This window comes from Phyllobates terribilis, unplaced genomic scaffold (genome assembly GCF_046119375.1).
Source record: "Phyllobates terribilis strain yellow unplaced genomic scaffold, ASM4611937v1 Scaffold_7__3_contigs__length_470593459, whole genome shotgun sequence".
Taxonomy (NCBI): domain Eukaryota; kingdom Metazoa; phylum Chordata; class Amphibia; order Anura; family Dendrobatidae; genus Phyllobates; species Phyllobates terribilis.
The window spans coordinates 75,966,169-75,993,549 of NW_027362767.1; the positions used below are offsets into that span (position 1 = coordinate 75,966,169).

At 45.7% G+C, this 27,381-nt stretch overlaps 2 protein-coding genes across 4 annotated transcripts in view; one reads left to right on the forward strand and one right to left on the reverse strand.

The window, feature by feature from the left end:
* The first annotated feature begins 19 nt into the window (after positions 1-19).
* LRRC57 (leucine rich repeat containing 57) lies at positions 20-13,558 on the forward strand. 2 transcript variants are annotated; one of them, XM_073638801.1, is made up of 6 exons: positions 20-173; positions 7,755-7,904; positions 7,999-8,134; positions 8,763-9,031; positions 11,121-11,306; positions 13,086-13,558. In XM_073638801.1, exons 2-6 carry the CDS (start codon positions 7,821-7,823, stop codon positions 13,125-13,127), a joined length of 717 nt encoding a protein of 238 aa, XP_073494902.1. In that variant the 5' UTR covers positions 20-173; positions 7,755-7,820; the 3' UTR covers positions 13,128-13,558. The 2 variants fall into 2 exon arrangements, with proteins under 2 accessions (XP_073494902.1, XP_073494903.1); XM_073638802.1 differs by lacking the exon at positions 20-173 and adding an exon at positions 6,596-6,740.
* Positions 13,559-15,794: 2,236 nt separating this feature from the next.
* The window catches only part of SNAP23 (synaptosome associated protein 23), a 34,913-nt gene continuing 23,326 nt past the window's right edge, over positions 15,795-27,381 (reverse strand). For both annotated transcript variants that reach the window (XM_073638804.1, XM_073638806.1), the window contains exons 6-8: positions 20,737-20,883; positions 19,591-19,735; positions 15,795-18,526 (exon numbers count right to left, since the gene is read on the reverse strand). In XM_073638804.1, the coding sequence (XP_073494905.1) occupies positions 18,464-18,526; positions 19,591-19,735; positions 20,737-20,883 (355 nt within the window). In that variant the 3' untranslated portion in view covers positions 15,795-18,463. The remainder of the gene's footprint in view (positions 18,527-19,590; positions 19,736-20,736; positions 20,884-27,381) is intronic.

The following is a 27,381-nucleotide window of genomic DNA, read 5'->3' on the forward strand; positions in this document are numbered from 1 at the left end:
GCGACCCGTAGAAGCGCCATATTGTGGCTGGTACATACGCCCGGCGCCATCTTGTGTGTGGCACACCGCGCCGCTGATGTGAAGGCGGAGTCGCGGTTTCCGGAAGAGCCGTGTACGGGATTGTGGAGCCGGTGACCGTGTCTGTCCATGTTTATTCCCGTCTGCTGTGCCGGGTGAGCGCTCTCTTTCGGTTGTGCGTAGTCCTGCACTTGTATGTGTAACTTTCTGGTGAGGAGAGCTGACGGCTGCAGCTTGTTGTTGTCCTGGGGTGTGAGCTGGTGGGCGTAGTAGTCCTGTGTGGGGCAGTGCTGCCCTGTAGTGACCGTTCACATTAGTGTAAAGTTCTGCACTCTCGGCTCCTCACCTCGGTCACTACCTGTGCTACAGGCGGCTCCTCACCTCGGTCACTACCTGTGCTACAGGCGGCTCCTCACCTCGGTCACTACCTGTGCTACAGGCGGCTCCTCACCCCGGTCACTACCTCTACTACATGCAGCTCCTCGCCCCGGTCACTACCTGTGCTACAGGCGGCTCGTCGCCCCGGTCACTACCTGTGCTACAGGCGGCTCGTCGCCCCGGTCACTACCTGTGCTACAGGCGGCTCGTCGCCCCGGTCACTACCTGTGCTACAGGCGGCTCGTCGCCCCGGTCACTACCTGTGCTACAGGCGGCTCGTCGCCCCGGTCACTACCTGTGCTACAGGCGGCTCCTTGCCCCGGTCACTACCTCTACTACAGGCGGCTCCTCGCCCCGGTCGCTACGTGTGCTGCAGGCGGCTCCTCACCCCGGTCACTACCTCTGCTACAGGCGGCTCCTCACCCCGGTCACTACCTCTACTACAGGCAGCTCCTCACCCCGGTCACTACCTCTGCTACAGGCGGCTCCTCACCCCGGTCACTACCTCTACTACAGGCGGCTCCTCACCCCGGTCACTACCTCTACTACAGGCAGCTCCTCGCCCCGGTCGCTACTTGTGCTACAGGCGGCTCCTCACCCCGGTCACTACCTCTGCTACAGGCGGCTCCTCGCCCCGGTCGCTACTTGTGCTACAGGCGGCTCCTCACCCCGGTCACTACCTCTGCTACAGGCGGCTCCTCGCCCCGGTCGCTACTTGTGCTACAGGCGGCTCCTCACCCCGGTCACTACCTCTGCTACAGGCGGCTCCTCACCCCGGTCGCTACCTCTGCTACAGGCGGCTCCTCACCCCGGTCACTACCTCTGCTACAGGCGGCTCCTCACCCCGGTCACTACCTCTACTACAGGCGGCTCCTCACCCCGGTCACTACCTCTGCTACAGGCGGCTCCTCGCCCCGGTCACTACCTCTACTACAGGCGGCTCCTCACCCCGGTCACTACCTCTACTACAGGCAGCTCCTCGCCCCGGTCGCTACTTGTGCTACAGGCGGCTCCTCACCCCGGTCACTACCTCTGCTACAGGCGGCTCCTCACCCCGGTCACTACCTCTACTACAGGCGGCTCCTCACCCCGGTCACTACCTCTGCTACAGGCGGCTCCTCGCCCCGGTCACTACCTCTACTACAGGCGGCTCCTCACCCCGGTCACTACCTCTACTACAGGCAGCTCCTCGCCCCGGTCGCTACTTGTGCTACAGGCGGCTCCTCACCCCGGTCACTACCTCTGCTACAGGCGGCTCCTCGCCCCGGTCGCTACTTGTGCTACAGGCGGCTCCTCACCCCGGTCACTACCTCTGCTACAGGCGGCTCCTCACCCCGGTCACTACCTCTACTACAGGCAGCTCCTCACCCCGGTCACTACCTCTACTACAGGCGGCTCCTCGCCCCGGTCGCTACGTGTGCTACAGGCGGCTCCTCGCCCCGGTCGCTACGTGTGCTACAGGCGGCTCCTCGCCCCGGTCGCTACGTGTGCTACAGGCGGCTCCTCGCCCCGGTCACTACTACGTGTGCTACAGGCGGCTCCTCGCCCCGGTCGCTACTTGTGCTACAGGCGGCTCCTCACCCCGGTCACTACCTCTGCTACAGGCGGCTCCTCACCCCGGTCACTACCTCTACTACAGGCAGCTCCTCACCCCGGTCACTACCTCTACTACAGGCGGCTCCTCGCCCCGGTCGCTACGTGTGCTACAGGCGGCTCCTCGCCCCGGTCGCTACGTGTGCTACAGGCGGCTCCTCGCCCCGGTCGCTACGTGTGCTACAGGCGGCTCCTCGCCCCGGTCACTACTACGTGTGCTACAGGCGGCTCCTCGCCCCGGTCGCTACTTGTGCTACAGGCGGCTCCTCACCCCGGTCACTACCTCTGCTACAGGCGGCTCCTCACCCCGGTCACTACCTCTACTACAGGCAGCTCCTCACCCCGGTCACTACCTCTACTACAGGCGGCTCCTCGCCCCGGTCGCTACGTGTGCTACAGGCGGCTCCTCGCCCCGGTCGCTACGTGTGCTACAGGCGGCTCCTCGCCCCGGTCGCTACGTGTGCTACAGGCGGCTCCTCGCCCCGGTCGCTACGTGTGCTACAGGCGGCTCCTCGCCCCGGTCGCTACGTGTGCTACAGGCGGCTCCTCGCCCCGGTCACTACTACCTCTGCTCGCTGGCGGCTCCTCGCCACGGTCACTACTACCTCTGCTCGCTGTCAGTGATGGCGCCTTCTTGTTTACATAAAAAAAAAAAATCACAAAGCTTCCCGTTCTCCTGTGGTGTTCTACAGACAGCGCCCATTGCACACCTGGGTGCCGGCTGGGATTCTCATGGACCTGGATGGGTAATTTTACTCTCAGACTGTGTTTATAGATCGTGAAATTAGGATGTGTGAATTGGGCTTAATGCCTCATTCAGATGTCTGTTTTTCACCTACGTGCACTGTTTATAGTGTATGGGGCTGTTCACGTGTCTGTTTTTGTTTTTGGGGACAGTGTGTCTGCCAAAAAATCACAATGACGTGTTTTTGGTCCAAGTCGTAAATCAAAATTACCCATATAAGTCAATGGATCGGTGAAAATCACAGACAGCACATGGATGGCATCAATGTACGGTCCATGTGCTGTCTGTGATTAAAGGGGATGTCTGGCCTTAGGCTTCAAGTCTGCAGTCTCTCTATAAGTCTGCAGACTTATGAATCCTCACAGCATGCACAGTGCACGCTGTGAGGATTCCCCGGTGCCAGGCGCATAAATGCAAGTATGTGATTTGCATACATGCTGTCATGCCGACTCGATGGGCGCAGCCTCGTTCAATGCAAGCGTATAGAGCGAGGCCGGCCACGGCCACAGTCTAGTCGGAATGTGGCCGGAAATATGCAAATCACATAATTGATATCAAATGACTGCTCGCTCCCGGTGCTGGAGAATCCTCAGTGCGCATGATGTGAGGATTCACACAGTGACTGCAGACTTGGAGCTTAAGACTGGACAACCCCTTAAACATTGCAATGGATAAAGGACAATTTGTCCTGTTCTTTCTCTATACGGTAAAAACTGAAACACTGATGAAACTCTGATCTAAAATACTGTTTAACAACGGTCTGTGTTTTTACATACGAGGAAAATGGTGCTTACTGTGAGACACTTCATCGCCTACCAAAAATGGCCAATTTCCACACGACACAACTGGATTGCCATGGGCGAGTGGAGCTTCGGCGGTGTGACCAGCTGCCTTACATCTTTCTACATGGTAGAACGCCAATGTTGTTGCCTTCATTTCGGAAAAACACAGTAAAACGGCTGCAATGTGTCACAGCAGCCTCAGTGAAAGTGTAGCACGCACTGATTGATGTGCTATATGGCCAATCCATGGTCGATAGGTATCTGCCTGTATAAAATAACCCTTAGTTTACATGTCAGGATTGTGTGCCGTTCTTGTGTGAATGCTCCCCCCAGGAGTTATGTGCAGTAATATAATGTTGGTAACAATATTCTCTTTGTTCTCTGCCTGTAATGTTATGTCCTAAACAAAGGTGCAGACGTCCAAGGTGAAGTGAAGACTCTCATGTGCAAAAGCTGCTTAGGCCGGCTGACTGTAATCTGCTGTCCAAGCTGCACGTGAGCGAGGGCCGATCCAGCAATAGTGTCAATGGCACAAAGACCGAGTTCACACAAGTGTATTTTACGTACCACAATGGATGGTCTGATGATGCTGTCAGTGAATCCCATGTGATATATATACAGCAGTCTAAGGGTATGTGCACACACGTTGTGTTTTGCTGCAGATTTTTATGTAAATTTTCAGCTGCATCTGGCAGTACCAGCAAAGTGTATGAGAAACCAGAATTCACTGTTCCCACATGTTGCTTTTTGTTTGCTGCATATGTTCAGTAATTAGAATAACGCTGAAAGAAGTGACATGTCACTTCCGCATTTTTTCAGCGTTTTTTTCACCCATAGGAAGTAATGGGGTAAAAAAACCGCTACAAATATGCAGCAAAAACGCACCTGCGTATTTTGCGTGTTTGCAGCGTTTTTGATGGCAAAATAGAATGGGAGTCTTTTTTTTCACGGAACTTCATGTGCATTACTAAATAGAGACAGAAGGACAGTGAAAAAAACGCAGCTAAACCGGCTTTTTTGATGCTGCTAATCTCCTGCCAGAGAAAAGTTATCAGCAGATTTTAGTGCAGAAAAAACACGTGTGCATATACCCTCAGAGTATCCTATGTGATGTATGTACAACAGTCTGTGTTTCCTATGAGATGTATATACAGTAGAGTCTTGGCATATCTTATGTGATTTATATACTGCAGATTTGGTGTATCCGGTGTGATTTATATACAGCAGTCTGTGTATCCTATGATGTCTATACAGCAGTCTTGGCATATCCTATGTGATTTATATACAGTGTATCCTATGCGATTTGTATACTGCAGTCTCTGTGTCTCCTATGCGATGTGTGTATAGGAGTCTTGGTGTCTCCTATGTGATGTGTGTATACTGCAGTCTCTGTGTTTCCTATGTGATGTGTGTGTATACTGCAGTCTCTGTGTTTCCTATGTGATGTGTGTGTATACTGCAGTCTCGGTGTCTCCTATGCGATGTGTGTATAGGAGTCTTGGTGTCTCCTATGTGATGTGTGTATACTGCAGTCTCGGTGTCTCCTATGTGATGTGTGTATACTGCAGTCTCTGTGTTTCCTATGTGATGTGTGTGTGTATACTGCAGTCTCGGTGTCTCCTATGTGATGTGTGTGTGTATACTGCAGTCTCGGTGTCTCCTATGTGATGTGCGTGTATACTGCAGTCTCGGTGTCTCCTATGTGATGTGCATGTATACTGCAGTCTCGGTGTCTCCTATGTGATGTGCGTGTATACTGCAGTCTCGGTGTCTCCTATGTGATGTGCGTGTATACTGCAGTCTCGGTGTCTCCTATGTGATGTGCGTGTATACTGCAGTCTCGGTGTCTCCTATGTGATGTGCGTGTATACTGCAGTCTCGGTGTCTCCTATGTGATGTGCGTGTATACTGCAGTCTCGGTGTCTCCTATGTGATGTGCGTGTATACTGCAGTCTCGGTGTCTCCTATGTGATGTGCGTGTACACTGCAGTCTCGGTGTCTCCTATGTGATGTGCGTGTATACTGCAGTCTCGGTGTCTCCTATGTGATGTGCGTGTATACTGCAGTCTCGGTGTCTCCTATGTGATGTGCGTGTACACTGCAGTCTCGGTGTCTCCTATGTGATGTGCGTGTATACTGCAGTCTCGGTGTCTCCTATGTGATGTGCGTGTATACTGCAGTCTCGGTGTCTCCTATGTGATGTGCGTGTACACTGCAGTCTCGGTGTCTCCTATGTGATGTGCGTGTACACTGCAGTCTCGGTGTCTCCTATGTGATGTGCGTGTATACTGCAGTCTCGGTGTCTCCTATGTGATGTGCGTGTATACTGCAGTCTCGGTGTCTCCTATGTGATGTGCGTGTATACTGCAGTCTCGGTGTCTCCTATGTGATGTGCGTGTACACTGCAGTCTCGGTGTCTCCTATGTGATGTGCGTGTATACTGCAGTCTCGGTGTCTCCTATGTGATGTGCGTGTACACTGCAGTCTCGGTGTCTCCTATGTGATGTGCGTGTACACTGCAGTCTCGGTGTCTCCTATGTGATGTGCGTGTACACTGCAGTCTCGGTGTCTCCTATGTGATGTGCGTGTATACTGCAGTCTCGGTGTCTCCTATGTGATGTGCGTGTACACTGCAGTCTCGGTGTCTCCTATGTGATGTGCGTGTACACTGCAGTCTCGGTGTCTCCTATGTGATGTGCGTGTACACTGCAGTCTCGGTGTCTCCTATGTGATGTGCGTGTATACTGCAGTCTCGGTGTCTCCTATGTGATGATAGGTTTCCTTATTGTGATCTACGTTTGGTTAAGTAGAACTGTCAGGCTGAGCAGCTGCAGCAGGAGGTTTTTTTTACTATTCAGTATATTTGGGGTTATCGACAAGATGGACACATGATGGTCCACTTATTGCAAATACTGTATCTGTCCAGTCCGGGCTGCATTTCTAGTCTTGCCTCCATTCTAGCAGTTGGGGTTAAGTGAACAAACTCCACTGACTTATGATATGTCAGTGATACACCAGGAGATGCCCAGAGGTGCACATATCCCTAAATAAATATAAGTATGTTGCTATGGCTTCTGATCTAGAGATAAGGGGCTTCTGTGCCTGCAAGAACAGTGGGGTGGCACTACGCTACATAGGGTGTGACTGGGGAGGGCAAAACATTAGGTGGCATGTACGGCTAGGCTGCCAGATCCCGGGCGTCCCGGCTTCTGTACATGGCTAAGGTTGGTCGAGACTCCTGCACATTCATATAAATAATATATACACTAATAATGCACATAAATAATGTACACAACAGCAATCACTACATAATAGACACATAATGTAATACCTTCTAGAAGAAGGAGTCTGCTTATTTATTTTCTGTTGGGGTACGATGACTTGTTTTTTTTATTATAGTTGATAGAATAATCTTATTTTAGTTTACTGTTTTATGGAAGAAAGGAATAAAAATAGCAATTCACCCAGTGGAAAAAAAAACTGAAAAACTAACGTTACTTTCTCTGTTGACCTCAGTATCTAAGGTGTTTAACAGCCGGGATCAGAGATGTCTCTAATCGCAGCCAATTCGCTGTGAATTGCCATCCCATATATATATTGCGTAATGCTCTAAATTAGGGCTTTTTATGATGTTACTGTTCATGAATTTGCAAGGGGAGATAAAGGATTTCCAATAATCAAAGCTAATTTTTTTTTTTTTTTGGGGGGGAGGGTCCAAGTGCTTTCAGGCTTTTTTTTCAGAAGCAACTGCAAAACCCTCCCTAGTCATATGAAAGCAGACCCTTCATTCTCAGGATCTACGGGGGTCCAACAATCAGACTGGAGTGACATAGTCATTTACTCTGATAGGAGCACTTCTTTATGGTGCATTTGCACTGGCCGATAATCAGAAGTAAGCGTTCTGACACTCTTTTCCTGATCATAGTTCTGTGTAAACAGGCTGTCAATCACCAGATGACTGAGCAGAACACTTGTTCGTCTGGTGAAATGATTTTTAAGCTTGCTTATAAATCATCATCCTCGGCAGCACATCGTCCTGTGTAAACATAACGTGCTGTCGAGAACAATGACAGTCTTTGCTTACCTATTTGTTTTGTGCGTGTGTAGCTGATCGGCGGTCGTACTCATTTTGATGTATGAGCATACTGAAGGTTTTTGTGCTAATTAATACAAAAATGTAATTATAATAAAAAATAAAATGTATAATTTGTGAAACGTCATGTCTGTATATATTTCAGTAAGCAGCGGGACTACAAGGAAGATTTCATCAACGACCAGTACAGAGGGAGCTTCCGATCAGGATCATGGGTAACAGTGCGCTGAAGGCCCACCTAGAAACTGCCCAGAAGACCGGCGTGTTCCAGCTGACGGATAAGGCATTGGTGGAGGTGAGAGCTGGCATAGTTTGGTATATATTATTTAGATTATTTTATATTTTTTAATATACGGTACTATCTTATGTATTTTTTTTTCCACCCAAAGTTCCCGGAGGAGCTGCAGAGATTATCTATTAACCTACGGACCATCAATCTGTCCAGCAACAAGATAGAAGTTCTGCCTCCGTGGATAGGCAAATTTGGAGTTTTGAAGAGTTTGTCCCTGAACCACAACAGATTGAGTAAGAATATGACCTCTGAGAAACGTGGACATTTGGGAAATAATTTTACAGTGCTTTGCAAAAGTATTCACCCCTCCCTCCCTTAAAATGACCTGTTCACATCCAGTTGCTTGCTTGCTTTTGGTGTGTATGCGGGAAAGCTCCTCATGTACAAGCTAAAATGCTAGGCATCTGTCACTGTATGTATTCAATATATCCGCGTCTACATCCGGAGTATACTGTAAACAGAGACCAAGCATGTGATGTGAACATAGCCCTACGGCTGTCTCAGTTGCTGCAACACCCCACCCAAGAGACAAATCAGGGTAAGACCCTCTTTCACCATTGGTTGATGAAAGCTTGTTCATCGGGTGAAATGATCTTTTGTGCTGCACAAAAAAAACCCATTATTCTCAGCAGCACATTGTGCATTTTAAGACCGGATATGACAGTATAGATTAACCTGCCCCTATATGACCATTGTATCTATCGGAGCCATACAAAAGCATTTTTTTTTATTGTTTTGGCCGCAAAGAGTACGTGCCTATAATCCGATGCTCTTACTTAGGACTTTACTTTCACAGAAATATGAGCACTAGGGGGCAGACTCTTTAGTTCTACCCTAGCTTATGTAACTTTTTCTTCCCAGCCGTACTTCCTGATGAGTTGTGCAAATTAAAAAAGCTGGAGACCCTGCACCTCGCCACCAACCATATCACCCGCCTCCCCGCAGACTTTGGGCAGCTCTTCTCCTTGAAGACTCTAAACCTTTCCGGTAACCAGCTACGGGCAATACCCTCCCAGCTCTGCAGCCTGCGGCACCTGGATGTGGTGGATCTGTCAAAAAATAAAATTCAGGCCATTCCAGATGAAGTGTCTGGGGTGCAGGCCATCGAGATAAACCTAAACCAGAACCAGGTAAGCAATACCTCCGAACCTAAATGTGAATTCTCCGATTGGTGTAAACTAAGGGAACCAGTGGCATAACTATGGAGACGGGGGGCCAGAACTCTACCCAAACTTTTACCAGAACCCCATAGAAGTCAATGAAGACCTGAACTTTGGTGTTGTAAAATGGTCGCAGTAAGTGCTAGGTGGCGCCCTCGCCCTCTGTGGCTCGCCCGCCCTCGCCCTCTGTGGCTCGCCCGCCCTCGCCCTCTGTGGCTCGCCCGCCCTCGCCCTCTGTGGCTGGCTCGCCCTCTGTGGCTGGCTCGCTCGCTCGCCCTCTGTGGCTCGCTCGCTTGCCCTCGCCCTCTGTGGCTCGCTCGCTTGCCCTCGCCCTCTGTGGTTCGCTCGCTCGCCCTCTGTGGTTCGCTCGCTCGCCCTCGCTGGCTCGCCCTCTGTGGCTCGCTCGCTCTCGCCCTCTGTGGCTCGCTCGCTCTCGCCCTCTGTGGCTCGCTCGCTCGCCCTCTGTGGCTCGCTTGCCCTCGCACGCTTTGGTTCGCGCTCTAGTTCAGCACCGGACACTAGGAGTCTGGTACGAACACTGAACTTTCCAGTTCGGGTTTGCTCCTCTCTACTTACTGTTCCTTATAGCTCAAGATGGCAGCCTAAAGAAGAAGAAAGTGCTACACATGTCTGCGCTGCAATCCATTAGAGTAATTCTAATTTTTTTTTTTTTTATTAACTTTGTCCAGCATGGAAAGTAAACACACTTTGCAGATCACTTTAATAGGGGATTTGTCTTCATTCATGTAAAAGTAAATAAATAAATTGCATGTAAGTGGCTTCTAATCTCATGCTTTACCCCAGTTTGCCTGTTTTCGGCATCATTGATATGAGATGGTACAGTGATGGGTCAGTCCCTGTTTCCTCCTCTGAGTGTCTTGCAGCAGTTTATCCCCAGAGTTATGGAGTCACTTGTGCTGATCTTTTCACTGCCATCATCTGTACTCCAAATGAGCACGTTCTGATATGAAGGTAAATAGACTGGGTAAAAGTAGGGGACTGGAAGTATTTTTTTTTTCTTGTAGGAATTAAGGCATATTCTCTATGTGGCTTCCGCTCCCAGCTTTTTCCCAGTTTGACTTCAGCTGCAATGATATCAGAACGTACTCATTTGGAGTACAGATGATGGCAGTGATGGGTCAGCTCAGCACTCATGTCACTAACTCTGGGGATAAGCTGCTGCAGGAGATTGTTTTGATGAGCACAACACTGCCATCATCGGTACTTCAAATGAGTACGCTCTGATATCAGTGCAGCTGAAGACTGGAATAGACTGGGGGAAAAGCAGGGGTTTGGAACCTACTACTGTGCTTTTTTTACAGGAATTAAATGAATATCCTCTAATAAAGTGATTTGCAAAGTTTCATAACATTCAACATTGCACAAATTTGTTTAAAAAAAATTAAGTTACTTTTTAAATTTGCATTGTGAGAAATTGACATCCATAAAATTCACAGAAGGGTATGTGTGGGCACATCTGTACATGTAATACTAATAAGGCATTCTTCATGCAGTCGTGCCCCTGGCAATCTTTTCATGCATTATTGGGCTAGTTGTAGCCTCAGCTGCTCTTTAGTGTAGAAAGGATTATTGAAAGTCGATGGATTTCCTTCCTTGGAGCTTTGTAGAAAGAATCGAAGAGAAAATATGTGCCAGGACAAAATTAGTAATGCAAGTTACTGTAAATGAGTTAAACTTTATTTGGTACAATTAATAAAAACAATAAGTACTAGTAAATTCTGGCAATACAAACAAAAGACTAAAATTGGTGGGTGAGCGACAGTGGGGAACCCAGTAATAAAAAATTATGTATCGCCAAATATATCTTATACAAAAATAGTAGTAAAAATACACATGAATAAGTATTCAATGGTGTGTGTAAAATATATCTTGAAGTGTCCATTCAGTGATATACAGATAAAGAGGAGTGAGTATGTTCACCAACCAAACACCTGATGAGCGTTTCACAAATGCTTCATCAGGGGAGCTTTGTATTTGCAATCACACAATGTTTGATCACTGTAGTAAATTGAGTTTTTTTGGTTTCTTTTAACCTCAGATCTCACAGATCTCGGTGCAGGTCTCTCAGTGCCCACGTCTTAAGGTTCTTCGACTTGAAGAGAACTGTCTGGAGCTCAGCATGTTGCCGCAGAGCATCCTCAGCAACTCGCAGATCTCCTTGTTAGCTGTAGATGGGAACCTCTTTGAAATAAAAAATCTCCGGGATTTGGATGGTTACGATAAGGTCAGTGCTTAAAGTAGCTGATCTTGATGTAGAGTTCTATACAGCAGTTATCTGCTCACCTCCCTCTCTGCTTCTGATCTGTTTTTAGTTCTGCAAAATCACTAGCCCTCGACCCCTATCATCAGCAGTTTCCAGAGCAGTTCTTCTAATCACTGCTCTCACTTTCCCGAGCCATGTGCTTGTTCAGATCCCCCTGTTATCTCCAGTAGTGTAACTACAGGCCTTTGGGCCCTCTGCCCCATCAACATGTTGCTCAGATACATACATCAGAGTTCTGTCCCCCTTATACTTGTAATGTCTCTGTATACTTGGAATGTAATTCTGTCCAATATAATGATCATATCCCCCCATTCTGGCCCAAATACAGTTTTTATAATTGCTTCTCTTCTGGCCCCATATACTATTATAATGTCGCCCTAGTCTGGCCTGAATATAATTTATCATGTTCCCCTTTCTGCCCCCTATATACTTGTAGTGCCCCCAATATAATTGTAATGCCTCTCATAACTCATCTTCATAGAAAGTTTAAAAAAAACCAACAACCCCGTCCTGCTTCTCACCTGTACCAGCTCCCATGACGAGCATCATCATCTTCCTCCTGCTTCTCCATTGTCTGGCACAGGCAGCGCCATGCAGTGACGTCAGCTGCTGCCTCCGATAGGCTAGGTCCCGGTGGCACCCTCCATGACCACGATCGTTACGTCTTAGGTTATCGCTATATGTAAATATAGTGATATCAGTGCAGACTTCAGAACAAGCAATGACCAATGTGAATGTGGCACAGTAGCAGGGGAAGCTCCTGGATCAGAACTGTCACTCAAGGAGCAGAGCCCGCCCTCCCAGCATCATTAAATTAAAGGGAATCGGTCAGTGGATTCATGGTGCCAAAACCAGGGGCAGCATAAATCAGAGCCCGGCGGCATGAGTGCTCCGGCATTTCAGAGAAAATACATTTTGAAGATCTGACCTGTGACTAGATTAGTCTGGTGCCGGCTTCACCAGGCACCGCTCTAGTTGATTCACAGGTGTCCTATATGTATACAATGGGAGACGCCTGTCAATCATCTGGAGCGATGTGGGAAAAAGTCAGCGGGGGGCTGCACAGGACTAGTCTGGTCTCTCCCTGTAGTATACCCTTCTCAAACTACCGTATTGTTGACAATAAGACGCATTTTTAACAAGAAAAACTCTCGTTAAAAAGTGTGTGCGTCTCATAGTCCGGAGGCGGCTTCCTGTGCTGGAGAATGGGCATGTAGCAGAGCTGTGTGTCTTTAGTGTTATACACACACGTATAGAGAGACACTAACAATAGATTTATTACCGCCCTATTCTACCCCAGTACATTAAAAATAGTGATAATGACCCCTCCACTTTACACCACCAGGGAAGTTTTAATTAATAGGGAAAACATTTTTTCCTATTTTCTGCTGTTTAAACCTGGGATGAAAAATACAGTATGTTTTCTCTAAAATGCCAGAGTTTCAGAGAAAAGCAATACCTGGTTGCAGTTATGCCGCCAGGCTCCCAACTGCTGCTGCCTGTGGGTTTGGCAGCATGAACCAAGTATTTGATTCTTCTGACACCAATGTCCAGTTATAGATGTGGGATCAGATACATAATTGTGGTCACATTTTTTTCCTGGTGACTTAGTTTCCAAACAAACAGCACGTGCCCCTGCAGAGGTCTTCTGCCACAGAATATTAAAATTCCTCCTATTTCTTATTTGCAAGTTTACCTGTATGGGGATAACTTGTGATTTTATTTTTTTTCTCCCCCAAGTACATGGAACGGTTCACAGCAACACGGAAGAAGTTTGTGTGATGGGGCAGCGTTTAGAGAAGCGGAAGCACGAACGGCGACAACTTCCTGGCCGGATGTCGGGGTGAGCTCTGACTATAGGACCTGTGTCCGGGTCTCACAGCTTCTTCTATCAGCTCCAGTGCTCCCATCTAATATCAGCATGGGCAGGTGGGAGCCGCGGATGATGTATGGGGCCGTACACGGTATGATCTGGGTACAAACAGACTTTATTGCTGCAGCGAGTAATGTGGAGCAGGCTACCTATGCATAGAAATGATTTATCATACTACAGCCAATTATTTTAAGTTTTTTTTTTTTTTAATGCATTTTTCCAAAATGTTATCTAATAATTCTGACAGTCACGTAAGTTATTTTGTTATCACACTTATACCAAATGTACATTGTCTTTGGTTGCCATTTGTTATATTAAATAAATTATGTTTAACATTAAATTCTATGGACAGATTGTAATGGTTTTTTTTTTTTTGTTTTTTTTTTAATCGTTTTAGGTTTAAAAGTACATACTGCTCCATTTCATATGATCTGTGTAGGGGGAGCTCTCCTGGTTGCGTGTCGCCCCTGCTGGAGCTCAGTGCATGTAATAGTATAGAACTCAATGGGAGCTATTTAAAGCTGTATGCAGTGAGCTCCCTCTAGTGGTGGATGCAGGTAGTTATGATAGTATTGCGACTAGTTGAGAAAAGCAAACTATAGCCAGGCCACGCTGAACATTGAGCCCGTATAGGGGGTAGATACCAGTCTTGGCACAGAAGTATTTTGCATTGTGCAATGGAATACGGTCAGTCTGATTTGAATTGCGCATTCTTTTAAGAAATTACTACAGACAGTCCATAAAGCTAAAAATATCTGACTGTTACTATGACAGTATATAAAAGATTTATTTATTTATTTTTTTAATTATGCACTTGTTATTTTACGACACTTTTTGCAATTTATGGCCAGTATAGGGGAAATGCAAGTGCTGTAAATAAAGTCTGTGTATTCCTCCTGACTTTCCCTGGACAGATGACGTCAGGGATGGGGGACAGAAGGATTCGGCCTGTCTGATTTTGGACTGCTAAGTGATAAGCCTTCATCAGATGGGCCTGGAGGCAGCTCTCATAGAAAACCGCTTGGGAGAGTCGGGGACGATGGCTGTCGTCTATCTAAAGCGTATGGGGAGGTTCTAAGTTCACATGTTGTGCATTTGGTGCAGCATTTCACTGTATGCAGAAAATCTCAGCAATGTGTAGATGAGATTGGTAGAAATCTCATTGGATTTGCTTGTTCTTGCTGTGGATTTTCCTCATGCAATTCCACACTACATATACAATGTGTGAATAATATCCTATAGCTCTAGTTACTATGCCCATGTCTCAGTAACCTGTTTGGTGGCCACACATGCGCGGCTCTTTTCACCTCTTAATTGACAGCAGCCACGGCGTGAGGGACCCTTATTTTAGAATGTCAGCCTTGCATCAAACACTTCATATATCTTGGGTATGACGTGTCTTAAGGAATACAAAACCCCTGTCAAACATTCACAACACAGATTTGTCATTCCAGCAAAATAAAGCTTTTAAATCACCCACTGCTGCCCCTGATCTTTCACCAGAGCACATGACCGCTGCCGCCAATCATTGGGCTCAGTGATCTTGTGCCAATTACAGTGCACTGGTGACGCGATTTGCTGTAGTCCTAACATTGCTGCTGCAGTGGGTGAGTATGGCTTAGTTTGTTTTAAACTGGTCAGTCCTATAGGCATAAACGGTGCTTTCCTACAATTAACTTAAGAAAAAAAAAAAAATGACCTTCATGTAACCAGAGCATAAAGCTAGTGATAATCTTAACGGATATAGATAACTTTGTTTTGGCTAGTACTTCTACAATTGGGGGGGTCATTGTACATCATCTGTGGAGTTAACAGTGAATCAGTCAGTAAGCTTCTCCTGATAACAGTGTTAGTAACTCTTAAGGCCCCGTCACACTTAGCAACGCTGCAGCGATCGTTGCTGCGTTGCTATGTGGTCGCTGGTGAGCTGTCAAACAGGCAGGCTCACCAACGATCAGGGGAGCAGCGACATCGTGGAAAGAATCGTTCCACGATGTCCTGCTCCTGGTTACCAGCCTGCTGAAGCAGGAGCAGGCTGGTAACCATGGTAAACATCGGGTTACTAGGGGCACACGCGCACCTAGTAACCCGCTGTTTATCATGGTTACCAGCCTGATCGCTGCTCCCGCTGGTCACACACAGCGATGTGTGCTGACCAGCGGGAGGGCAACGACCAAAAAAAGGTCCAGGACATTCTGCAGCGATCAGCGACCTCACAGCAGGGGCCTGGTCGCTGCAAAGTGTCACACATAGCGACATCGCTGGTGAGGTAGCTGTTGCATCACCAAAACCGTGACACAGCAGCGATCTCGCTATGTGAGACGGGGGCTTTAGCCTGGAAGATCATTTATTAGAAGCTAATTTGTAACCAAAGTGCAACTTAATTAGGTCCAAAAATGGTTCAGGAACCAAAGAGGAGCTCACTGATAGATTCCAGTTTACATATAAATACACACACCCCCTTTTAAAAGGTGGAAAATAAATCTGCACTTTCATTACAGCATTGGAAAAGCACACACAGTGTATATGGCTACGCTCGCGGTGTCACCGGCGCTGCGCTCAGGAACGGTCTCGCGTCACTTTCTTCACAGCTACGTTTATTGGAGGTTAGAAAGTTTAAAAACAACAGAAAACAACATCTGTGATACGTTCACCAGTGACAAATACAACACGGAGGACGACATGACACACAATCCAGGAGAAAAGATACAGACCGGCCGTAGGTATAGGGGCTGTCCAGGCTCAGGTCAGCCGCTGCGATCTATGGATACAGCTGGTCTGTACACGTCCTTATACTGACTCTATAGCTGTTTTGTCTGTGTTTAAGTTTATGTATAACACAGTACAATCATTCATACACATGGCTAGCAACATCTCACCCTGGGCAATGGAAAAGGCACAACAGGTCGGGCAGCTAAGGGTGCATTTACATTATACAGTCATTTAGAGCGGCCGACTGCACAGATGATCATTTCTGCACATAGACCATTATTTTCGGCAGCACCCGTCCTAGGAACGTTCACTTGACTGGTATAAATGCACTCTTAGTTGTTCAAACTTTCTTTTACCATCCTGGACAGCCCCTTTCTATATCCCTGTGACCGGACAGGACACCTTTACAGAGATGAAAGCATAGAAATTCATTAGCAGAAGTCTATAAAACTTGTATCATAGGCATTGTACTGACGGGTGGAATAATGACAGTATATATAAAATACATTTCCAGCTATAAAAATAAAGGCACAGCAGTGAGTATCATATTTGGTGTAGGAGGGAATTGCACTTCCCCTTTATGACATTTTGGTTTTATAGAAAGCGATGAGACTGGGTAATTGATCTATGACGGCTGCCATCATTGCTGAGCTACAACACCGGGCACAGCCTATGGAGAGAAGCGGTGATGTGCCAGGGGCAAAGATTCTTATATAAACCCCTATAAAGGCAATCTAAGGCGACGGGCACAGCTAGACCTGCCCCTGTAAAGGCATCCCCGCCTTCGGCCTCTGAGGTAGGTGTATAGCCATTGTAACCTCATTCTTTTACAGAAAATTCTTCATTAAGTCTGAGCGATGTGAGCCCCTGAAGATTAGGCAGATTAGTAATAAACCCATAGAGATTACTTTTACTGATGGATATTAGATTTTTCAGAAGCAACCAAGTGTGCACGGCTGTTCTCATAGGCAAACTGCAGCGCTGGATAAATCCTGCATCAGTTGTATTCAATAAAAATAAAAAAATGTAAACCCCCCCCCCCCCCTCCCCTCTTGTATCACAGATACTTTTAAAGGGAGTCTTATCAGCACCAAAACTGTTCAAACCAAGCACAGGCGCTTGGTGCACTCTTGGCGTGGCGGTACAGCTTAGGGCACCTTCCCACGTAATTGTTTTCCATCCAGCTCTGACTGTACAGGAGTCAAAAAAGTGTGCAGATAGATGGAAAGGTACACTGAGCATCGTTTGAACAGTCATTCTGAGCTGATAGATTACATTTAAAAAGGAGTCTGACATCACAGAATGACTGCAAGTACAGGCGCTTGGTGCACCCAAACATTTAATTGTACCTTCACATCTGCTTGTTTTATGGCTCTATGAAGCTCAGGCTTCATAGAGCCAGAGAAAGATGGCGATAGAGGGAAACCAGGTGGGAAGGTGCACTTAAAATGTTTGGCCACACCAAGGGTGCACCGAGAGACTGAACTTGGTTTGCACAGTAATTCTGTACTGATAAGGTCCATTTTAAAGTGGGTTGTACAGGGTTACCAAATCATGGCTACTTTATCCTAAAAAAAACAGCCATTTACTATAGATGAGTGACTGACATTGCAGGACCCCGGTCCACGGCTGCTGGACTTCAGCCCATCGAGCCTCCTCCTAGTTTCCACAAGGCCATGCCTTTACCAGGCCCAGCTAGCCAGGAGGAGGCAGTTTGCAAAAATCCCATCCAGCGACCGTGGGGAAAAAAAAAAGCTGTGATAGTGGTCCAGTCCCCACTAACCATTAAGGCCTAAGCCTACAGAACCTGTTGTGGTGAATCTATTACAAGACTCTTTTCTTCATAAAACCATCACTGAGTAGAAGTAAATATTAAAAACTTGTCTGTACATGGCTAGGAATAGTTTGGCATAAAGAGTTATGTGGAATCGCCCATACATTTATATGCATTTCTTCTAAGAACAGCAGTGGTCTTACCGGACCTGTTTGCTGCAGAAAAAAATACCTAGTGTGTAATGGGAGAAGGTCTTTGGTTGGTTTATGTAAGGTGGGACTGATTAGCCAATAAAGCAGAGGCAAAACATTGTGGGATCTACTGCTCGATCAGAGCACCCTGCATATGACGTTAGTCTTCTGTACCCGGTTACTATCTACCATTATATATCCCATCACTCACCTCGCTGCTATCAAACACTAAGAAAAATATTCTCCCAAATTGTATCACCTTGGAAAATAATAGCGAATACTCTACGTATCCTTCATTCAATAAACGTATGATAGGGACCACAACCGGATCGAGTGTTATCACGTGGAGATCGGTGGATTTCTACCATACAACGTGGGAGGAAAGAATCCACATCTCCAAGGCCGAGAAGAGAAAGGTAGAATCTTTGTGACTATATAATACACAACGCGGCAGGGCGGCTTCAGAAACAGATTCAATCCCTAAAACATCTTATCTGACATTGTGCCGCCATCATGGTGAAAGGACTTAACAACCTAAACGGGGACCGAAGGGAAGATGCAACAGTCTTCACTCGATAAGTTTCTTGGCTCTCGTGTTGGCGTCGTCAATGCGGTCTTTGTTAGTTATCGCCTAAAGAAGGAAAAACCATGACATTAAAACTGATTTACATTGTGAAGTTTCCTTCCTTTAAGAATGCATTGTTTCAATTTCCCATCAGTAAGATCTCTGCTTGTTGTCACTGTATACAGTCATCGCTTACTACAGCCGAGTGCGTATTACAATTGTATCCAGTGTGGACAACCTTGCATCAGTAGCAGCACAATTCGATCTCTGAACATGAACGTTTTCTACTGGAGATTATCAGATGCAACCTCTGGGATTAGTACAACACCTATAAGGTTAAATGACTAAGATTACAAATTATAAGGCAATTACCCAGGGCACCCAGCCACAGAAACTGCACTAATAATACAAGTTCTATATCAGTGCAGTTTCCAAGGTTGAAAATGCAGCAGGACCTTTGGTAACGACAGTCATGTGACCATCAAGTCATCAAAGGTCCTGTACGCTGAGGGACCCTAGAACAACTAAAGAGAGGAGACAGACTGGTAAGTCCCCTATAGTGTGCATGCAGGTACAATGTATATACACGTGTGAGTGTGTAGTTGCTATCTGTGTTTGTAACATACGTGTATACAAATATGGTAAATACACACTGTATGTGCATATCACGTGTATATACGTGTAACATACAGTATGTAGGTGCCATGTGCGGATATACACGTGTGCCTTGCAAGCTTTGAGAAAGTGCTATGTATATACACGTGTGCTTATACACATGTATGTATCGTGTATACAGAATGATCTATTAGTGCTTGTTCTGTCCTCATCATCCTGTGTAAAGAGGCAGATAGTGATGAATGGCTTGAATACATTTGATTGCGCTCGCTTAGCAGTCTGCAGTCAGTTCGTGTAAATGCACCTGGATGTTTCTGTGTGATGGTGCAATATGTTGGCGTTTTGGGCCCCACTTTGCCTATAACCGGCCCTGATTAATAGAGGTGCAGGGATATTGCTCCATATACTGGACATTTATGTATGCGAGTATTTTACACAACAAGGTTGGTAAAGTAATCCGACAAATCCTATCTGTAGAACTGATCCCTGTGGATTTCTATGCGGACTGGACTCACCTTCTCATTAATCCGGTCAATCATCTTGTTTTGGCTGTCAATTTCGTTGCCCATGTCTAAAGCCATGTTCTTTAAGTTTCCTATGATGTTGCCGACCTGTTGCAGATTTTCATCCATTTCATCCTCTCGGGCGTCATTGGTAATCCTACCAGAAACCATGAGATTATTCATTACATGCGCACACACACCGGTGATATTGGAGTTTTTTTATGAATGGAAAAGCAAACAAAGATGGATTTTAGAATAAAACTTAACGAAGAAGCAAAAAAATAAAATTTCTGCCTGCAAACGAGGCAGATTAACCCTCTCCAATATGCAGACATGGGTCGAAGAGTCTGAAAATGTGCAAAATTTATAACAGGGACTCGTGCTGGATGATGACATTCTGGAACAGCAGCATGGCCGAGCAGACGACACAGCCTACGCTGACCCATACTGCAAGAAGAGAAGCCAGGGACCTGGCCAGCGTCAGAGCAGTGATCCTAATCGCTGTGCTCCTTGCTTAGGAAACACACGACTGCAGAGGTGGCCGGTAGCCTAAGCAATTAGCAATAACCTATGGTATTAAAATTCCTCTCTGTTCTCAAGAATGGGGAAGATTTTTAATAAGAGGTAAATTGCAAAAGTTGCTGGTCTTAACAAGCACTTTGCAATTTTACCCATTTAAGATAAGGCAACACTTTACAGAGGGTTCTCCAATCTCAGAATATTCCTGTCTGCAGGTGCAGTTGGTTTCTAATCATAATAAAAAAAAAAAGAAAACCTGTGCCTTACTCACCCTCCCTGGGTCCAGTGCCGCTGCTCCCGGTACACAGTACAGCTGTCATATCAACAGCGCTGCAGACAATCAGTGAGCTTAGCAGATCTACCTGAGCAGATGGCACAAGCTGCTGAGCTCACTGATGTCACAACAGAAGCAGAGACTCAGCGCTGGACCCAAGGAGGGGTAATTTTTTTTTTTCCCATCAGGGGTTTTCTGAAGCTGGAAAACCCCTTTAAGGCTGTATGATTAATACATAATTAAGACAATGATGGCTGTTGCATGAGTGAAAGCCTTAAGAGGACAGAGTTGTAATGGATGCACGCTCCATCATGGCTGCTCCTTGACCAATGACTACAGTAATAGCAGAGCATTGGGATAATTACTTCTTGACGTATCCACCGCTCTGACCGGCTCCGCTCGGCTGCTGCCCGTTCACCTGTCTTGGCTGCTTGGAGACCACGTCGTCTGATCCTTGCTCCTTGCTCCCCCATGCCTTCTTATACACGTCTCCAGTTTCAAAGTTTTTTGACCTGGTAATAAGATTAAAAAAGATTCAATTACAATCCGCAGCCCGTAGAATTACAACACGTACACGGCTTTTTTGTGAAGAAGGTGGATGTTTTTTTAAATTCTGGAAAGCTTCTATGGGTGGGATGCAGCAGATTTTACTGCTCCTTGAAGGGATCTGTAAGGAGCATGAGAAAAGCAGGGGACTGGGGCAGAACGAGGCACGTTCTGAGTATCCACCCATCATCATGTCCTCGAGCAGCAGTGGGAATAACAGGTCTCCTTCTGGCTGGTTGTGAATGAGCACAGGAAATAATGGCTGCCACAATTGCTATAGTTTTCTCTATGTCTGATATACATGCCGTCCATTTACATGGGTTGTCCTGCTTCTAAAAGCAGCACCTCCCCCATCCATAGGTTGTGTGAGGTATAACAGCTCAGTCACATACACTTCAATGGAGCAGAGTTGCAATAAACACCCAAACTCAAGACAGGAAGAAAGCTGCCATGATTTTCTTATAAAAGTACAATTTTCTTTCAAGGGAGCATGTCAGCACAAAATGACTGTTCAAACCAAGCTCAGGCGCTCGGTACACCCTTGGCATAGGCAAGCAGTAAAGTGAACCTTTTCACCTACTTGTTTTCCATCTATCTCCGCTTTTCTCTTCCCATTGTAAATCCAGAGCTGTCAATCAAGAAGAGTGGAGATAGTTGAAAAACAAGTCGGCACTGAACGTGAAAGTGCAGTGAAGGCTGCACCAAGCTCCTGTGCTTGGTTTGAACAGTCATTTTGTGATTACAGATTCTAAAAGGGAAGCTAGCATCAGAAAATTACCAATTAGTTAAATCGGGTTTTGTGCTACATATTTTTTTTTTAACTTTTGGCAATTTTTTTTTCATATCATGACCTTTATTTAAAAACAAAACTGGTAATCTCACAATTTTCACACTGTCCACTGCGGCTTTTTTTTAGACTCATACTTCCTGTCTTTTCAGCAGGCTCCTTATCATCAAAGGCAGAATTACAATGACTGATAACCGCTCTCTATACAGCTAATAACACAGGGTCCACCAATCACAATAGGTGATGTCACAGCTCCCCTGCTCCCCCTCCCTTCACAATGACCTTTGCACACACTCCTTAAATGCATCAATACAAAAGATAGACCCCGACCCTATTTATTGCTGTGTGGATTTCCTGAGAGAACACAAAGTTAGTCTAAAATAACTAAAAGCACCAGTGTAATGATTGCAAGATTTTTATTTTTATTTTTAATACAGATTGTGATATAGAAGAAAAAAAAATTGCCAGAAATAACAAAAAAAAAAAAATTTAAACACAAACCTGTCTGATATAACAGAAGTGTTCGGTATACACTAGCAGTAACGTGTGACCTGTTCCTGTCCTGTGCACACCCTAAAACTAATAGTGGGTGTTTACGTGTCACCAGTGACATGCCCTGTGAACTCTTCCCATAAACCCACAGAGCCATTACCGGCAGCAGAACATTTCATTAGCAGCTAAGGACCTTGCAGATGGCGAGGTCCTTTACAGGGCAGTCTACAGTAAACGGCATGTGGGAGAGGAAAGCACATCCATCATTTTCCAATTTCCGGCATTTCAATCTATTGTTTATACAAAAACAACAATAAATAAATCGCCAATACATGGAAAACAGGAGAAGTGACACCGGCGGGTACTCTTACCCACAAAAGAATCCCGAATCAAGAAAAGGGAAACAAAAAGGTGGGACATGTCTGAAAACCGCTGTCTCTCCTTGCTGGGAGCACCACCACGGATTTTACCAGCACCGGGGTTCAGAAACGTCCTCCAAAATATGTAAAGCTGAAGCCACACAGGACAACAGGCACTATACAGACACATATACTGCCACTGTAAACATGCAGCTTCACGGGGGAGGGGTAACATGCAGAACGGCTCCAGGAACGACCCGGCCGCAACATCGGACCACCAACCTGAGCCGAAGCTTCAGCTTCCTAAGAACTCTTCATGTTAGTAGGCAAAGGAGAGATGAGAGAACAAGAAACTGGTAAGCAATGGAGCAGAGTCAGGACTTGTTAGTGAGAAAGCAAAGCAGTAATGATAGAGACAGATTAGAGCGACGATCTCATTTATGGTGCAAGGAAATTGCAGAACTAGTAATTCCCTAATACAGGATGTGACGATACAGAGTAAAATCTTAAAATTATGCCATACATACTTTCTGATGGCAAGAGCAGCACACTTTTCTTTTTATGTTGACTCTTTAACCCCTTAACCCCCGAGGGTGGTTTGCACGTTAATGACCAGGCCAATTTTTACAATTCTGACCACTGTCACTTTATGAGGTAATAACTCTGGAACGCTTCAACGGATCCCACTGATTCGGAGACTGTTTTTTCATGACATATTGTACTTCATGATTTTGGTAAAATTTCTTCGATATCACTTGCGTTTATTTGTGAAAAAAATGGAAATTTGGCGAAAATTTTGCAATTTTCAAAATTTGAATTTTTATGCCCTTAAATCAGAGAGATATGTCACACAAAATAGTTAATAAATAACATTTCCCACATGTCTACTTTACATCAGCACAATTTTGGAACCAAAATTTTTTTTTTGTTAGGAAGCTATAAGGGTTAAAAGTTGACCAGCGATTTCTCATTTTTCCAACAAAATTTACAAGACCATTTTTTTAGGGACCACATCACATTTGAAGTCACTTTGAGAGGTCTTTATGAAGAAAATACCCAAAAGTGACACCATTCTAAAAACTGCACCCCTCAAGGTGCTCAAAACCACATTCAAGAACTTTATTAACCCTTCAGGTGCTTCACAGGAATATTTTGAATGTGGAAGAAAAAAAATGAACATTTAACTTTTTTCACAAAAATGTTACTTTAGACCCAATTTTTTTTTATTTTCGCAGGGGTAACAATAAAAAAATGGACCCCAAAATTTGTTGTGCAATTTCCCCTGGGCACACAGATACCCCATATGTGGGGAAAAACCACTGTTTGGGCGCACGGCAGGGCTCGGAAGGGAAGGAGCGCCATTTGACTTTTTGATTGTAAAATTTGCTTGAATAATTAGCGGACGCCATGTTGCGTTTGGAGAGCCCCTGATGTGCCTAAACATTGGAGCTCCCCCACAAGTGACCCCATTTTGGAAACTAGACCCCCCCAAGGCACCTATCTAGATGCATAGTGAGAACTTAGAACCCCCAGGTGCTTCACAAACTGATTCGTAAAAATTAAAAAGTATTTTTTTTTCCACTTTTTCATTTTTCAGAATCAATTTGTGAAGCACCTGGGTGTTCCAAGTGCTCACTATGCATCTAGATAGGTGCCTTGGGGGGTCTAGTTTCCAAAATGGGGTCACTTGTGGGGGAGCTCCAATGTTTAGGCACACAGGGACTCTCCAAAGGCAACATGGCGTCCGCTAACAATTTGAGCCGATTTTCCATTCAATTTGTTAGCGGACACTATGTCGCATTTGGAGAGCCCCTGATGTGCCTAAACAGTGGAGCTCCCCCACAAGTGACCCCATTTTGGAAACTATACCCCTCAAGGATTTTATTAAGGGGTATAGTGAACATTTTGAACCCAGAGGTACGACACAGAATTTGATAACATTAGGTCATCATATTGAATAAGTTGTCATTAGTCTTGAGTGCAAGTGCTCGCTACTTGAGTTTGCATCGGGTACTCAGGTATGCACCATGTATTGCGGGTGCTTGAGTGACATGTTCGAGTCCCCGCCCGGATGTTTCACGGTTATTAGACACCCAAAAAAAAACCATGCGGGGGATCGCTCGTGCATGGCAGGCAATCCCCGCAAAGTTTTTTTGGTCGCGAAGCATATGTGGCGGAGACTCAAGCATGTCACTCAAATACCCACGATACTCCATGCATACCAGAGCACCCGATGCAAACTCAAGTAGCGAGCACTTGCGCTCAACACTAGTCGCCATATCGTCATCTTTTTTTCTTACTTTTGAAAAAAATCCCAACCCCATCACAACCCTAACCCTAGCCCAACCCTAACCCGAGAGTTTATTTTTTACGCCGTTCCTCGTGCGGTATAAGTGATTAGACGACTTTATTCTTCGGGTCGGCGCGATTACAGTGATACCAGAATCATATGGGGTTTTTATGACTGACAGCTGTCACACACTAAAAGACGCATTTTTTGTCAAATCTAGTTTGTGCATCGCCATATTTTGAGAGCTATAATTTTTCCAGATTTTGTCAGACAGAGTCATGTGACGGCTTGTTTTTTGCGGGATGAGTTGACGTTGTTATTGGTGCCATTTTCAGGCATGTGACATTTTTTGATCGCTTTCTATTCTGATTTTTGGGAGGCAGAATAAACAAAAACCACAATTCAGGAATTTTTTTTTATTTTTTTTTTATTCTGTTCCGCGTGTGGTAAAATTGATAAAGCAGCTTTATTCTTCGGGTCAGTACGTTTACAGCGGTACCACATTTATATCGTTTTACTATGTTGTGCATTTTTACATAATAAAAGCAATTTTATAGAAAAAAATATTTTTTTAGCATAGCTTTATTCTGAGAGCTATAACTTTTTTATTTTTTGGCTGATGGAGCTGTATGGCAGCTTGTTTTTTGAGGGACGAGATGACGTTTTCAGTGGTACCATTTTTATTTATATTCGTCTTTTTGATCGCGTGTTATTCCATTTTTTGTTTGGCGGTATGATGATAAAGCATTGTTTTTTGCTTCGTTTTTTTTTTTTACCATGTTCACTGAAGGAGTTAACTAGTGGGACAGTTTTATAGGTCAGGTTGTTCCGGACGCGGCGATACCAAATATGTGTACTTTTATTGTTTTTTTTTTATAATAATAATATTTATTGATGGGTACATTATATTTTTATTTTTGGTGGATTACTTTTTTTTATATTTTTACAATTTTTTTTTTTTTTTTCACTTTGACAGTTTTTATACTTTTTTACTTTGTCCCACTATGGGACTTTCACTTTTTTTTCTCTGATCGCCTGCATGGCACAGGAATGCAGCACCATCCCTGTGCCATGCAGGCTGTCAGCGCTGGACAGGGAGAAGATAGTTTGGAGATGCACTGCACATGTCCAAAAAATCTTCCTGCTTTCTGGTGACCCGGATGTTGTCATGACGACATCGGGTCGTCATGGCAACATCCTGGAAGCCGCAACAGACAGCGCTGGAGGCCAGAAGAGGAGGTGAGTATCTGCGATCACTTCCCCTTGTCACCGCAATGCTGCGATCGACTTCGATCGCAGCATTGCAGGGGTTAATGTGCGGGGACAATCAGCTGACACCCGGCGGCGATCGCGCCCGCACAGCCTGTGTGCGCGCGCGCGCGATGACGTACTAATACGGGTCTGGCTCTTAAGTTACAGGGCACAGACGCGTATTAGTACGTCTAATGTTGTTAAGGGGTTAATCTGTGTTGTTCTTTAGTTGATTAACACAGACTATTATTTGTATAACCCTGAATGTTATCTGCTCTTTGACTCTGAAACAATGATGTGCATTTATAAGAGCCCCTGTGATACCAACTATTTAAATAGATTAGCTCAAACAATAATAGCTGAGCCCTGCACCTTTACCTCTTACCTGTGCCTGATGACCTCACACAGATGTAAATATAAACAGGGATGTCTGTAGTGCTGGAGACAGAATCAGACTTGGGACAGAGAATCAAGGAACATCAGAAAGACTTTCGAAGGAGAATGAGAGACATCCTTCAGGACAGCAGATGGATTGCATGGCATCCAAAGAGACACAAATTTGAATTCTATATGATTCTAGCCTAAGGGTACCGGCCCTGACTGGAAAGATTCGGATCTGCTCCATTAACCATCAGAGAGACATGGATACATTTTGGGGAGTCCAGGAGAGGACGAAGAAGTCACCTGGCCCCATGGATATGTTGTTTTGGGGTTGCTAGGAGGGACCCACGGAGACATTTGGAGTTGCCAGTAGGGACCCACCGGTCGCCTGGCCCCATGGAAACTCTCAGAGAGGCCAGGGTGGGCCCTTGGGTCTCCTGGCCTTGTACCTCGATGGACTGCTAGCTTCCTAAGCTTGCCGCTACCTCCTCTGTGGGGGCCCGCCAGAAGCAGAGGGGCACTGGTTGGGGTAGTCCGCCCTGGAAGTCTCCAAAGTCGCAGCTGTTCTATCCCAGGCGGGCGGAGAAGGAAGGGTGAGACTGTGTAATGCTGTAGAACGTTGGGCATTTGCTGGGACTGTTCTATGTGTTTGATGTCCGCTTTGTGGTTCAATAAAGTATGGCCTCACTGTTTTACCCTCACCCTGTGTTGTCTGAGTAGCGTTCCGCCCACGGAAGACCCCGGGTCTTCACACAGGATGATCGCTATGATCTCCCATATGTCCTTTAGCAAGCCAGTACAATCTGAAATGAAAATACAGGCTGATCTGATTGCTCCTAATTTTAAAGAAAGTCCATTATATTAGGGAATACCCATTTATACAATTCCACTAGATAATAATGAG

Coding starts and splice junctions, on each gene's coding strand:
- LRRC57 (XM_073638801.1), top strand. CDS start 7,821: ATGGGTAACAGTGCGCTGAAGGCCCACCTAGAAACTGCCCAGAAGACC. Junction 7,905..7,998: donor CGGATAAGGCATTGGTGGAG/GTGAGAGCTGGC, acceptor TTCCACCCAAAG/TTCCCGGAGGAGCTGCAGAG. Junction 11,307..13,085: donor ATTTGGATGGTTACGATAAG/GTCAGTGCTTAA, acceptor TTCTCCCCCAAG/TACATGGAACGGTTCACAGC.